Source organism: Scyliorhinus torazame, chromosome 17 (assembly GCF_047496885.1).
Source record: "Scyliorhinus torazame isolate Kashiwa2021f chromosome 17, sScyTor2.1, whole genome shotgun sequence".
NCBI lineage: Eukaryota > Metazoa > Chordata > Chondrichthyes > Carcharhiniformes > Scyliorhinidae > Scyliorhinus > Scyliorhinus torazame.
The window spans coordinates 34,210,293-34,225,693 of NC_092723.1; the positions used below are offsets into that span (position 1 = coordinate 34,210,293).

Consider the following 15,401-nt stretch of genomic DNA (forward strand, 5'->3'; position numbering starts at 1 on the left):
AAATCGAGATCCCAGCACTAGCCAGGCAAACTAACAGTGGAGGAGCTGAAACAATTCCATGGGATTTCCCAGGCTCGGTGTCTCACTACTCCACAGCATTATAACAGAGTGCTCTGCTGCATCACAAACTCAACTATACCAACTAGGATCTTAAAAGGATATTTGATTCACTTCAGTTTGGTAAACGGAGGAAGGCCTTTCAGTATTGCGAGGGAACCATCATGTGCTGAATTTTGATTCTTGATCTACAAAGAAATTATGGATAACACCCATCAGCTGATTCAGTAGATGGGTTCAGCCCACAATAATGTTAATCGGACCTGCACTTTGGGTGGATTGAAAAGACCTTTTACTTATTCGAACTTAATGAACTTATTAATCAACTACTTGTTTTGTTACATTTTCAGAACCTTATTAAAGTTGGAAGTGCTCTTCTTGATTTAAGTAACAAAAAGCACTGGGACATGATCCAGCAAACAGATGGAGGGACTGCACACCTGCTAAGACACTATGAGGATTATGCAAATGCTCTGGCACAAAACATGCGAAAAACCTACCTCAGCCCCTTCACCATCGTCACACCCAATATCGGTGAGCAGTACAGAAGCTGGAACATGGACAGACTTGAGTCTATAATATGTTGCGTCTTCCAGAATATATTAACAATAATTGTTTTTTATTCTTCTGAGCGGTTTCCAAACTTTGTCAGATTGATTATGTACCTTTTCATCAGCTTTATTGTTGGTTACAACAATAGCATGGCTTCCCTAATAAGGGCTCCTCAGTGTAGTGGTATATCATACAATTCTTGTTTTTTGTGATATACCACAGCTCTTGAATTCTAAAGTTTGTTCGAGGTTAAATTTAAGGCTTTCTCTCCAGGTAAGTCTGAGGAGTGAACCACTTTTATACAGAGTGCGATCTACCGGCAGCTTTGCGCCCAAAAGACAGCATGGCATGGCGGTAGATGCCGGGAGATCCCACTTCTGAGATCTACCTGTCTTGCCACGCCTCCTGAAATCTAATGCGATCTCGTGAGACGTCACGATCTGAATCCTGCCCATTTTGGGCGGGATCACTATTTTGCAAATCTGCAGATTAGAGTGAGACAGATAGTCTCACTCTAATATGTATTCATTGATCTACCCGAGGCATGAATCGGAATCGCGCCCGGCACGGCCATTGGAATAAGCCCCAGCGGCGATTCTCCGCGGTCGACCGGCCGAACTCCTGTCGGCATAGTTTACATCTGGTGCCACCCAGCGGGAGCTGGGACCCGTGGCCACGGCGGTGGTCCTGCTGGGGGGCGGGGGGAATCTGACTCCGGGGGGGGGCCTCAGCGGTGGCCAGGCCCGCAATCGGGGGCCACCGATCGGCGGGTAATCACAATCTGGGGGGGACCTACCTTACCCTGTGCGGGCCCGCTGTGTGGCTCCGCCATGACGGCGGCGGCCACGGTGAGGTGGTCCGCCGCATGCCTGCATGGCTGTGCGGTCTGTACAGCAGGGCCCCGCCGGCATCCAGAGCTGCAGGACGCACGCAAGGGCCCTGCTAGCCCTGTGGGAAACGGAGAATCACCCCAAACTTTCGAGGAAAAGATCCGGAGCGATTCTCGCACATTTTCCGGCGGGCGTGGGGACTTAGTCCCCAAAAGGGAGAATCCCGGCCATGGTCTCCATATATAGGGACCAGACAGAATGATACTTGTGGGGGTCTCCCAGATGATCGGAGACCTCCAGTTGCTTGCCCTCTGGGCATGGGTGGCACTTTGGCACTGCCAGTGCTACGTGAACACGCTGGCACTGACAACCTGTCACCCTCGCAGTGCTACTTGGGTGCCAGCCTGGCACTGGCATTGCCAGTGGCATTGCCAGCCGGTAGGGGCATGACCAGGATGCCAGATTGGCATATTTCCCACGCTGGGCATTGGGCCCGGGGATGCCCTACATGGGTGTGATGGGGTGTGGGGGGCCCAAGGACCACCTGAAAGGTGAGTCGGGAGTTGCGTCGGGATGTCGAGAGATTGGGACGCTATTAAAAAATGGTGGCCCGATCTTCTCCTGCACTGAGAAGTTCTGGCAAACAGAGCTCCTCAGTGCAGGAAACGGGACTATATGTGGCCTCATCAGGGAGTTCCTTGCTGAGGCTCCAAATATAACCAGAGTCCCAGTCGATAGAATGGTGTTTAGCATGGCCCTTTAGAGGACGATACTGGTGAGATAATAATGGGGAACACAGAGATGGCAGAAGCACTGAACCAATAGTTTGCGTCTGTCTTCATGTTCGAGGATAATAACATTTTTCCAAGAACTGCAGTTAATGCAGAGGAACTTAGTGCAACAACCATCACTAGGGAGAAGGTATTGAATAAACTAATGGGACTAAAGACAGGCAAGTCTCCAGGACCTTATGGCCTGCATCCTAGGATATTAAAAGAGGCGGTAGCAGAGATAGTGGATGCATTCGATAAGTTATTTCCAAATTCTCTGGTTTCTGGTGGATTGGAAACACGCTATTGTAACTACTCTATTTAAAAAGGGAGAGAGACGAAAGGTAGGAAACTATAGACCTGTTAGCTTGACCTCCATGATGGGGAAGTTGCTGGAATCAATCATTAAGGAGGAGATGACTTGAACATTGGAAATATAAGGTCAATCCACCATTGTCAGCATGGTTTAATGGAGGGTAAGTCATGCTTGACAAACTTCCTTGAGTTCTTTGAGGATGTAACCAACAAGGTGGATAATGGGGAACCTGTGGATGTGGTATATCTAGACTTCCAGAAGGCGTTTGATAAGGTGCCACATAAAAGATTGATCAAGAAGCTTGGGGGTAGAATACTAGATTAGATTGAGAATTGGCTGACTGACAGAAAGCAGAGGGTCGGGTTAAATGTGTTCTTCTCTGGCTGGCGAACTGTAACTAGTGGGGTCCGCAGGGGTCAGTCCTCGGACCTCCACTGTTTAAATCAGTGTCTCACCCAGGCGGCATTGTTTCAGTCATTTAAGGGTCAATCACATTGCAATTTTAGTGTTGGTGTAAAGGAATTTTAGATTTTATTCTGCAGGGGCATCACACTCAGAGGAACTGCTTGTCACAATAGCATTACAACATTATAACCCTCGTTCTCTGATTGCGTTGCCTGCAAATGCAGAACTAAGAAATTACTTCTTGTGACTGCATGTCTGTGAGAATTGAAATCACGACTAAATTGCAGTATAAATCCACCTTCAGCTACTTCACAGAAATGAAGGAGTTTGATTTTGAGTTGACCCTCTGCCCTGCTCACAAATGTATCAATTGAGGTTCACTGAACAACTGCATAAATGGCAGTTGTAGAGAAATCTTGGTGTGTTTCTGCTCTTGGAACACAGTATGGAAGTACGCGCTAATATGGAGAAGAAAGATAATAGGCTGGGTCACAATTATTGGGTGGCTGACCTCACGATAGTGCTGACGGGAGGCCCAGCTCTGTGTGCCTGGCTTTTACATTCAGGGCAGATAGTATCCGCTCATCAAAGACTAACTGAAGTCATTTATATTTCCAGTTATTTCAGTAGATCGTCTTCATAAAATTAACTTCTCGGGCGTGAAACTTCCACGGTATGACATTATCCGGGGAGAGAAACCTGAAGACTTGGAGACGATCGCAATCCTTCCAGAATCCATCTTCACACCTGCAGAAATTAAAGGTAAGAACACTTCCTTTTAAGAAGTAGAATAACTGAAAGTGTAACAATTTGTGAAACACAGTCCAATAACCCTTATTCCCTCCTCTGTCATCTATTTGTTCCTGCTGCACGCAGCGAAGGGTAACTAAATTAGCTGGTAATGTTTTTAAGTATTAGTTCCACCAATAAAAGGATTTACTGTGTTTTAAACAAATCGCAAAATAATTTTGCCAACATCAGATCAGTCATGATCTTATTGAATGTTGCAGCAGGCTTGATGGGCTGCCTTCTGCTCCGATGTCTTATGGTCCAGATGACAGTGATTATATCTCAAAAGTAATTAATAGGCTACAGAGCGCTTAGATACCCTGAGGAGGACACCAAAATGCTGTAGAAAGATAAATGACTTTATCCAGGAAAACAGGAATGCCCTGCCTGCAACAGTAGTGGACTCGCCAACACTAAGGGCATTCAAATGGTCATTGGATAGACATATGGACGATAAGGGAATAGTGTAGATGGGCTTTAGAGTGGTTTCACAGGTTGGCGCAACATCGAGGGCCGAAGGGCCTGTACTGCACTGTAATGTTCTATGTTCTAACATTGACCCGTCTGTCTTTTGATAAATTTGATGGGAGTGAGTGTTTTGCGGGTTCTCATACTCCACCACTGTTCGCCATTGGAAACTCTGTCCGGAATTCTCTGGTCTTTGTCATTCAATTTTCCTGCCGGCAGCGCAAATGAGTTTCACGGCAGCATGGGGTGGTTATAATGGGAAGTCCCATTGACAAGCAGCAGGAAAATAGAATCCCTCCACGAGCAAACAGCGTGTGGTCGAGAAACACACGGCTGGCGGACTAAAGAAACCCGCCCTCTGTTTCCACACCTTAGAATTTATCCCCTAATGACATTGTATTGTGCACCACAAAATTAATATTTGCGGGCCGATAGTTATTTGCATTATAACAATGGGCATGATCGCATGGACTCATCACGTCTGGCTTAGGACACAAGGAGGATGTTAAATCTCGCGAGAGACCTCTTGCGAGAATTGCGATGTTTGGGGCACCTCACGAGATCTAACAAGGTCTCGCAAGATATTGCAATCTGAATCTCGACCTCACTAGGCGGGATCCAGATTTACACATTAAGTCAGCAGTTAGGCTCACTTAAATAAGCTGGCGTCAGATTCTCCCGAGGCCTGGGATCGAAAGCCCACGACTGGGTGACCTCGCCATGGCACCATTTAATACTGGTACACACACACGTGGATGAAACGTAACAGGATCTGGTGGAGCGTCTCCCCTCCCAGGCTATCAAAAACCCCTGGGTGGTCAGGCTCTGGGCAGGGTGGTACCCTGGCACTCACGGTGCCACCCGGACACCTTAGGATTGCAAGCCTGGCATCCTGGCAGTGCCACCCCATGTCTGGACACGAACGAACACTGCCCCCCCATCTGACCAAACACCCGCCACCGCCCCACATCCAGCCTGACCTGACCAGCCTCCCCATGTCTGGATCCAAACTGCTAACCCCCCTTCCTTGGCCGGCCTCTGACCAAAAACATCCCCCATGACCAGGCACTCCTCTCCATTATCCCCTGCCGATGTCTGAATGTCTGAACTCCACACCCACATCCCTTTCAAACTAACCTTCTCACTTTCAATGGTCCCTTTAAACCCACCTGCTTTAAGGTGGTAGTGCTGTAAAAAGGGTGTGTGTTCTTCTTTGCTCCACTTCTTTTACACTTCACTGTTGGAACCCCAGAGCAGCTTCACTGCTTTTAAAATACATTTAAAGTGCCCAATTCTTTCTTTTTCCAACTAAGGGGCAGTTTAGCATAGCCACTCTACCTACCCTGCACATCTTTGGGTTTGTGGGGGTGAGACCCACGCAGACACGGGGAGAATGTGCAAACTCCACACGGGCAGTGACCGGGGGCGGGATCGAACCCGGAGCCTCAGCACCATGAGGCAGCAGTGCTAACCACCGCCACCGTGCCACCTAGCTTTGCTGTTTTGTCTCAAATGGCCTGAGTTAGGAAGGTCGGATGAGACAGGGGCTTTGGATTTCAAGAGAAAGTAAGTGTCTGCAGAGTGGACATCCATTGCTGATTGTCACTCCGGGCCAATGCCGTCTAAAGGTGTTGGGCGGGATTCTCCAGTCGGCGACACCGAAATCGCATTCGGCGATCGGCCGGTGAATCCCCATTCACGACCGAATCGGGGGCGCTGGCCTTTTCGCGATGCTCCGCCCCCTCTAAAGTCGCTTGCCGTCGGCATCGGTCGCATGTGGTCTCATCCGTCGGGAACTCGGTGTGGCGGCTGCAGGCTCAGTCCAGCGCCGCCACAGTCGGGGGAGGGCCAATCCGCGGGCAGGCGACCTTTGCCAGGGGCTGGGGACACTGATAGGGGTGGCTCGGGGCGAGTAAGCCGGCCAAAGGAGGGGTACTCTTTTGCGGGTCAGGTCTGCAAGCATACGCCGCTATGTTGCACGGTGCGGCCGCTGCAGGCTGCTGCCATGCGCATGCGCAGCCACGGACCCGGCAATTCTCCAGGTCATATCGGCAGCTAGAGCCGGATGCTATATGCTGCCTTGATGCTAGCCCCCAACCAAACGGAGGATTGGTGGCCATTTTACGCCATTTTATCTGTCGTAAAACGCCACCGTTCCCATACCGATGTGGGGACATAGCCTCAAAATCAGAGAATCCAGCCCGTTGTTACCCAGCCATCGGTGTAACTGTGACAACATTGTTTAGGCACAATTTGATTTTGTCAAAAAAAAAGCCACCACACATGACTAGGTAAATATACCACATGTACGTATTCACTTGACAAACATTTCATTGGAAGAATGATGAAAGAAAGGCTTGCAGTTTTGAAGTGCCTTTCATGACAACAAAATACTTTTCAACAACGTTTTAAAGTGTAGTCTCTGATGTATCTATGAAATGAGGCTGCCAATTTGTGAACATTAAACTCCCAAGCACAGCAATGTAATAATGACCAGATGCTCTGTTTTAGTTATGTTGATTGAGGAATAAATATTGTCCAGGACACCAGGGTTAATCTCTCTGCTGCACGTTGAAATATGACCACCAGAGAGAACATTAAAATCTCATTCAAAAGATTGCGGGCGGGATTCTCCGAAATGGAGGCAGAGTGTTCGCGCCGTTGTGAACGCTGTCGAGGTTGACGACGGCGCGAAACGGCCCCTATAATGACTGATTCAGGGCTCGATAATGGGCTAGGAGCGGCGCCGCGTCATTTACGCGCGCCAGACCGTGGCGCCGCATAAAGGCGGCACTGCATACATGACACGGCCAGCTCCGCATAACTGGCGTCACCCGTGCATGCGCGGGTTGGCCGGTGCCAACCCGCGCATGCGTGGTTGCCGTCCTCTCCGAGTCCGCCCCGCAAGAAGATGTCTGACGGATCTTGCGGGGCTGCGGAAGAAAGGAGGTCCTCCTTCAGAGAGGACGGTCCGACGATCGGTGGGCACCAATCGCAGGCCAGACCCCATTTGAGGCCCCCCCCAGTGCAGGACCCCCTTTCGCCCCCCCCATGCCGCCGCCCCCCCCCCCCCCCCCCCCCCCCCCCAGCGTTCCCGCGTTGTTCCCGCCGGCAGCGACCAGGTGTGGACAGCGCCGGGGGGAACCCGCCGTTTTGCGCAGGCCGCTCGGCCCATCCGGGCCTGAGAAAAGCAGGGGTGCCGGAGAATCGCCATTTTGGGTGTCTCGGGCGATTCTCCGGCTTGCGCCGCGCGGAACTCGACGGGGCCGTTCTCGCCGCTTGGGTGAATCGCAGGAGGGCGTCGGACCGGCGTCGCGGGAAAATTTGGCGACCCAGGCGATTCTCCCAACCGGCGCGGGAGCAGAGAATCACGCCCTGCATGTCTGCAATGAGGCACTTCCCCACTGCAGTACTATAGCGTCAGTTTTGATTTTATGCTGAAGTCCTGGAGGAGAACTTCTCCCAAAATCTGCTGACTCAGGGGTGAGGATGCAAACAACTGGAACATAGCTGAGACCTGTGAAACTTTACAGTCTTTCTTGCTCGCCACAATTTCGGATTCCACCATGAACTAATCAGACAGGCACGCTTGAGTGCAGCTTCTTAGCTTTTGACCAGTAGTTCCAAGCAGTACTTTGACTGCATCAGAATGGTCATTGAGAATGCTGACTTGCACAACATGACATATCAGACCCATCCAATATTTGGTGGGATGCCACTTGCCTTTTCTCCTTGCCTTTGCTCTTTATTGGTAGGCCAGTATCAGTTGTTCTGATTGGTCCAGCTAACTATGATGATGGCTGCTCTCTCAGCACAATATTTCTGGTGTTTCCATGGTTTCCATGAGTTTGTGTTGTCTTTTTTTTAAATTTAAAGTATCCAATTATTTTTCTTTCCAATTAAGGGGCAATTTAGCGTGGCCAATCCACCTACACTGCACATCTTTAGATTGTGGGGGTGAGACCCACGCAAACACAGGGAGAATGGGCAAACTCTACACGGACAGTGACCCGGGCCGGGATCGAACCCGGGTCATCAGCGCGATGAAGCAGCAGTGTAACCACTGCACCACCGTGCAGCCCGTGAGCTTGCGTTTTCTTCTGGGGTCTACACTATTTTAACAGATAATCAATAAGGAAGTGAAGTACACATGATTATCTAAACCACTTATGCAGTCTGTCTGCTTTACCATTTGCCAACAAAAGGACAAAACTGTGAAAGCACGGTAGCATTGTGGATAGCACAATTGCTTCACAGCTCCAGGGTCCCAGGTTCGATTCCGGCTTGGGTCACTGTCTGTGCGGAGTCTGCACATCCTCCCCGTGTGTGCGTGGGTTTCCTCCGGGTGCTCCGGTTTCCTCCCACAGTCCAAAGATGTGCAGGTTAGGTGGATTGGCCATGATAAATTGCCCTTAGTGTCCAAAATTGCCCTTAGTGTTAGGTGGGGTTACTGGGTTATGGGGATAGGGTGGAGGTGTTGACCTTGGGTAGGGTGCTCTTTCCAAGAGCCGGTGCAGACTCGATGGGCCGAATGGCCTCCTTCTGCACTGTAAATTCTATGACATACCATGTGTTGATATGAGCATCGACATCATGGGGAGAATGTTACTGGCCTGATTGAGGGAGGGACAAGGGGAGGACAGTAAAATCACTGGGAGCCATGGCCGATCGGCTTCCTGACTGTCCTACCATAAGGGAATGACAAACAAAGGAGTGTATATGCCCCACCCCGGCCACAAGGAGATGGGAAGCCAATTTGATTGTGACAGTCCCTGTTGAGGGCCATTTGACCAGACCATCAGCATTTTGTGGATTGACCTCCCCCACCATGGGCAGGTCACCAGTTGAATGAAGATGGCCTCTCAGCAGCACATGGGGTTGGGGGCGCTGTGGGGATTGGGGTGGGTTTGCATTTTTAATCAAAGAAGGGGCCATGGGTATGACTGGCAGCTCCTGCGACCTCAGTGATTTGCTAGGACACATTTCCTCTCCACCAGCAGCATTTTAATGCTTTTTATAATTTTCTGCAGCCTCCGTTTGGGCCAGTAATTCATGGGGGAGGGTAGCGACTCCTAAACAAGACAGCAACCCTGATGGCAGCTTAATCATGAGTTGCTGCCCATGATATGATGGAGGGAGTCCCACCGGCCGGCTGTGCGTGTTGCCGATGGGCATTCTGGTCAATGTTGGGACTTTCATCAACTTTGGTAAACTCCAGCCCTATATGCCAAACAATGATGTCCAATACTCATTTTACTAATTAATAATGCAATTAGCCACATCTGGACTCCCATGTATTTGGACAACACTGGTGTAAAGCCATTGTAGCTGAGTGGGAGAACTGCAGTTTAAAAGGAGAATTATAAAGCAGCTGTTCTCATCAAACAGTGACAGCAAACTGAAATGAGATGGACCTAGATTAACGCAGCTTTCTCACAAAATACGACATGCTCCTATCTGATGTTAAATGGAGTACACCCCCACTTTCTGACCCACAAAAAAAGAAGCAGCATCTTCAGCACAATCTGTTTGATTGAGTGCCAACATTAACTTTTGGCAACAAGTAACAAAGCAAATTGGCAAATCCGCCAGTTCAGAGTTCAGGTCATATACTTCAACCAGTACTTCCTAACTGGAGTTTTGGGTTAGTAGCAGCAGTATTAAAGAAATGTAAACTTGTTTTGTCCAGTTTCTTTGCCAGAAGACCCCAAAGCCCCGGCCTCCTCATTGGAAGACGAAAGCGCAGGTCTGAACAGAAAACGGAGACAGTCTGATTCAAACGAGCAGGACGCCATCGCAAGTATAATTATCTATTGGACACTGGGAGAGCTTTTACCAGAACAGTATGACCCCGACAAAAGAAGCCTGAGGTAAACTCCAATGAGGGGAAAAAAACAGAAATGTGTAGCATACCTGTCCAGCCTTCAAATCATAAATTAGTAAAAGCACAGTAGCAAAAGTAGAAATAAAACAAATGTTTTCAATAAGTTTCTGAATTGTAAGTATCTGATTTATTTATCACTCTCTATCTCTCTCAGGGTTCCTAAGCGACCTGTCATTAACAGTCCCATTGTAAGTATTGCCGTCCATGACAACGATGAGTTGCTGCAACACCAGTTGGAAAAGCCAGTCAGGGTGCAGTACAGGCTTTTTGAAACTGAGGAGCGATCCAAGCCAATTTGTGTCTTCTGGAACCATTCCATCCCGTAAGACCTCTCACTCATTATTTCTAGACCTGAATACCTTGGAGGAAAGGACTGTGTAATGTCTGATAGGCCCCCATATAGCATATATGGATACAGGAGATATTTGAATAAAGGCTCTGGGATCTGCCAAGAACACGAGTGGTCAGCCTGGTCTTTTGCCAGGATGATTGATCTTTCTCGACACCAGAAGCAAATTGATTTTCTTTTCAATCTCGTGTCAAGGTAACCTTCTAATTTCCAAACTCCAATCTTGCGCCACAAAGAAAACAGCGACGTATTTCAGTCTAATAAAACATATCTTTTACGACACTCCTTGATTTTTGAAAAAAAGTTAATATCTCACAGGGGTCAGATCATAGATGGAATTTGCGATTTTAAACCCCGAGAACGTTGCATTCTGTGAATGTGAATTGGCATTGGAACACACATAAGAGAAATAGAAAGGGGGCAGCTTGACCCATTGTGTTGCCGAATGGGCAGTTCTAAATTTATGTTGCCGTGGAAGCTGACAGGCATTTACTAGCCTGAATGTATTTGTAAAGCACTTAATATTTGTTTAATCATCTGTTTAAACTTTTATTCACTACACTGCACCCCCCCCCCCCCCGCCCCCCCCCCCCCCCCTCCCCCCCCCGCCGCTTTCCTAAAGGCAGTAGGTGATACCTGTAGCTCTGTGGGCTCCACTAACTCTTTATTACCACTTCCAAATTACTATTTTTTATGTGTACTGAGAAATTATTTGCCTGTGTTTGGTACCACAACTGCGCCTGAAATGGCCCTCAATAGCTATCAGTGTGGCCAATTTACCCGCTGCCAGGGTCCAGGTGTTTAAGACATGTTGTGCGTACAGCTGAGTTCAAGTAAGTCGGGGCAGGTGAGGGATTCAATCAAGGAGTGTCCTGTTTTCATAGAATCGTAAAACGATTAGAACGCAGAAGGAGGCCATTTGGCCCACCGTAGCTGTGTTGATCCGCTGAAGAAGCAATTCATCCAGTGCCACTCCCCTGCCTTTTACACCGTAGTCCTTCAAATCTTTCCTTTTCAGATAATGACTCAATTCCCTTTGGAAGGCCTCAATTGACCCTGCCTCCACCACACTCTCAGGCAGTGCATTCCAGGTTGAGGCCACTCTCTGTGTGAAGAGGATTTTCCTCATGGTGCCATTGCTTCTTTTGATTCAAATCTGTGTCCTCTGGTCCTCAATCCTTCCACCAGCGGGAACAGTTTCTCCCTATTTACTCTGCCCACACCACACATGATTTTGAATATCTTTATCAAATCACCTCGCAACCTTCTCTTCTCCAATCCGTCCACATAATAACATTCTTCATCCCTGTAAACATTCTCATGAATCATTTCTGCTAATGCCTTCACATCCTTCCTAAAGTGTGATGCCTAGTACTGGATGCAGTACTTTGGTGAAGTCCAAACCAGGTTTAACATAACTTCCTTGCTTTTTACACTATGCCACTGTTGATAAAGCCCAGGAAGCTTTATTAAGTGCTCGCTCACCTGTCCTGCCATCAGCTCCTGCACCACTTTGGAATTGTGCCCGTTATTTTATATTGCCAGCATTCCTACTACCAAAATGAATAACGTCACACTTCTCTGCATTAAATTTTATCTGCCACCTGTCAGCCCATTCTACTAACCTCTCCGTGTCCTTTTGAAGTTCTGAATTATCCTCCTCATGGTTCTGACTCAGAACAAAATTGTCATTCCTTCATTTTCCATTGGTCAAAATCGAGGAACTCCCTCCCCAACAGTTCTCTGGGAGTATGTTCACTACGTGGACGGCAGTTCACGACGATGGCTCACGACCGCATTCACAAGAAAAATTATAGCTCTGCAATAAATCCTGGGGCGGGATTCTCCCCTATCCGGAAGGACGGAGGGTCCTGGCGTGATGGAGTGGCAGGAACCACTCCGGCATCGTGCCGCCCCAAGTCTCCGCACTTTTAGGGGCCAAGCCCTCACCTTGAGGGGCTAGTGGTTGACGCTCCGCTGGCTGGCGTGGACGGCCTTTGGCGCCACTCCAGCCGGGGCCGAAAGGTCTTTGTCAGTCGGCGGAAGTCTGCGCATGCGTGGGAGCGTCAGCGGCTGCTGACGTCATCCCCGCGCATGCGCAGGAGAGGGGGTCTCTTCCGCCTCCGCCATGGTGAAGACCATGGTGAAAGAGGAAGAAAAAGAGTGCCCCCATGGCGCAGGCCCGCCCACCGACCGGTGGGCCCCGATCGCGGGCCAGGTCACCGTGGGTCACCCCCCTGGGGCCAGATCGCCCCGCGCCCCCCCAGGACCCCGGAGCCCACCCACGCCACCTGCTCCCACCGGTAAGGTAGGTGGTTTAATCCACGCCGGCGGGAGAGGGGTGACAGCGGCGGGACTTTGGCCCAACGCGGGGCGGAGAATCGCTGGGGGCCATGTGAACAATATGACTGAGAAATCTCATGCTGTTAGCCCGTCTGTGACTGATCCACATTATTCCGTTGTAACAACATAGGCCTAGATCTTCTGTTCTCTGGATGGTCGTGCCCAGGAGATAGCTACTAGAAGTCTCCATGTGCTCATAACATGGGAATTTCCCAAGAAATATCAACTTCCCTATGTCTGAAACCCTTTGAAGCTCTGATTTAAAGTCAGAGACTTTTGACAGTTCCGACTTATTTAGCAGAATAATTATCCAGGGCAAGGTTATAAGGATTAAAACCAGTTCTAACTCCTGGGTAACTATGCTTCTGATCACTCCCCACCTCTAACTACTCCCCTCACCCCCCTGACTACCTCTTTGACCCCGACTACTCCCCCCATCCACCCAGCTAATCCCCTTAATCCCCTCCACCCCTTCACCACCCTGATTACCCCCCGACAGCCACCCCCGACAGCACCCCCACTCCCCCACCCTTAAACTACCCATCCACATCACCCATCCCCCGAGTGCCCCCTCTGGCCCATTGTACCCGTTCACCCACTTACATTCTGTCCTTGCTAAAGTAGCTGGAATATTGAAACTTATTGGAATATGGCAGCGAGCACCATAAAAAGGCAGCATACAAGCTTGGCTTCCACCAAAGCTCCCACACTATAAGGGAAGGACTCCGGAACTGGCACAGTGTACCATTCCCAGAAGGCCAGGGTTGGAAGTCTGGGTGAAAATGTGGTACCATAGTGTGGGGGTAAGTAAATGGAATGGAAATCCAATGGTGATTGCCACTCTCCGGAAGGCTTGGCTGATGATTATCACAATAAATTATACTACAATGACAAAGTAACAACACAGAACGCTTTCAACTGATTATTGTGGGGCATTGAAGGAATTGCTTCAAATTATGTATCCAGTGCCATGAATGGAATAGAAATTGAGCTGGGTGTGTTCAACATTTTCTTCTCATTCATCTTGAAATAATATATGTGCAATGTGGACAGGTAAAAAATGGAATCGCTGGAAATACTATTTCTTATTTGTTCTTGGGATGTAGTGTTGCTGGCTAGGCCAGCATTTCAGCCCATCCCGCATTGCTTTTTAAAAGGTGGTGGTTTAGCTGCCTTCTTGAACCACTGCAGTCCGTGTGGTGTAGGTACACAGCAGTGCTGTTAGGGAGGCAACTCCAGGACCTTGACCCAGTGACAGTGCAGGAACAATGATATAGTCCCAAGTCATTGTAGCTTGGCGGGGAGCCTGCAGTGCAGTGCAAATACTGCTTTACAAATGCTGCCTTGTACTTGACCTCGAAATACATTGTGTGACACTTGCGTTTAATAATTTATTTCTCATTCTCTGATCTGAACCGGTGCAGTGTTGGTGGAACAGGAGGCTGGTCATCCAAAGGATGTGAATTAGTCTTCAGGAACGAGACCCATATCAGCTGCCAGTGTAATCATATGACGAGCTTTGCTGTACTCATGGATATTTCCAGACGAGAGGTAAATCACAGTCTCTGTGGAGAAAAATATCACATTGTTCTTGTCCTTCTGATTGCAGGACAGGTCTTTCTCATATTGAGCATGTTCAAATAGTACATAGTGTGAGGTATGCAACACATTTGCAATATAGTAGATCCCAGTGTATTATTATTGATATGACATACCGTTTCCCACAGGACGATTACATGCTTCTTTATATAACATTAGCATTTAAATTAAAGTTGATCGTACCCTTCTCTTCGGTGCTTTTTGATGGAGTTGCTTCGTGGAGACGATCCTTCAGTCTCTATAATCAGCCTATTTTTATTGTGACTCTGATTTGAATGAGTGTGTGCAACACCAGCCGCCTCAACCGCTTACTTTGAAATGGTGGCTCCAGTGTGGTAGGAATTTGTTGCCTTGACGATCTGCAGCAAAGGCGCCAAAGTCAACAGTTCAGATGCTCCGAAGGTTATAAATAGTAAAAGAAAAAACAGGATTAATAAGGAAATAATTAAGTGGCATTGAACTTGAGTTTTAAAAGGCAGGAGCATTGAAGGAGAAGGAAAGATTGAAGGAAGAAAGATAGAATTTACATTTATATAGCGCCTTTAACAACCAAATGAAGCCCTTTTGAAGTGTAGTCATTGCATTGAAGAGAAACACAGCTTCTGTTTGGTAAGCTCACACAAACAGCAATGCAAAAATGACCAGGGGTGGGATTCTCTGTTTCTGAGACTAAGTGTTGATGCTGACGCAGAACTCGTGGACTTTCACGACAGAAAAACTGGTGCCAAACCTGGATCGATTCAGCAACCATGGAGGGGCGAGCATCGGCGCCACTTGGAACACAATCGATTCCAATGACAAGCGACGCGGGATTCGCCGGGTCCGTGATTGACACTCGGGAGACTGACAAGCTGCAGCCGCATATACACATTTCAATCCCTACACATACTCATCCCAGCCAATAAGATGGCAATGATTGTGCTGGAGCTCGCCCATACAGCTGATGGGTCGGCTGTGGCCAGAGGGCACCTAGGGAGCTGTCCTGGGGGGACACCTATACGACGCAAGGCTCTAAGTTAACAGTAGGCTGTCAGCAGCG

At 48.7% G+C, this 15,401-nt stretch overlaps 1 protein-coding gene across 5 annotated transcripts in view; it reads left to right on the forward strand.

Annotated features, from left to right (window-relative positions):
* celsr2 (cadherin, EGF LAG seven-pass G-type receptor 2) overlaps positions 1-15,401 on the forward strand; it is a 430,851-nt gene that overhangs the window by 365,289 nt on the left and 50,161 nt on the right. For all 5 annotated transcript variants that reach the window (XM_072480304.1, XM_072480305.1, XM_072480307.1 and 2 more), the window contains exons 19-23: positions 408-591; positions 3,549-3,692; positions 9,877-10,057; positions 10,226-10,393; positions 14,188-14,314. In XM_072480304.1, coding sequence (XP_072336405.1) covers positions 408-591; positions 3,549-3,692; positions 9,877-10,057; positions 10,226-10,393; positions 14,188-14,314 — 804 coding nt within the window. The remainder of the gene's footprint in view (positions 1-407; positions 592-3,548; positions 3,693-9,876; positions 10,058-10,225; positions 10,394-14,187; positions 14,315-15,401) is intronic.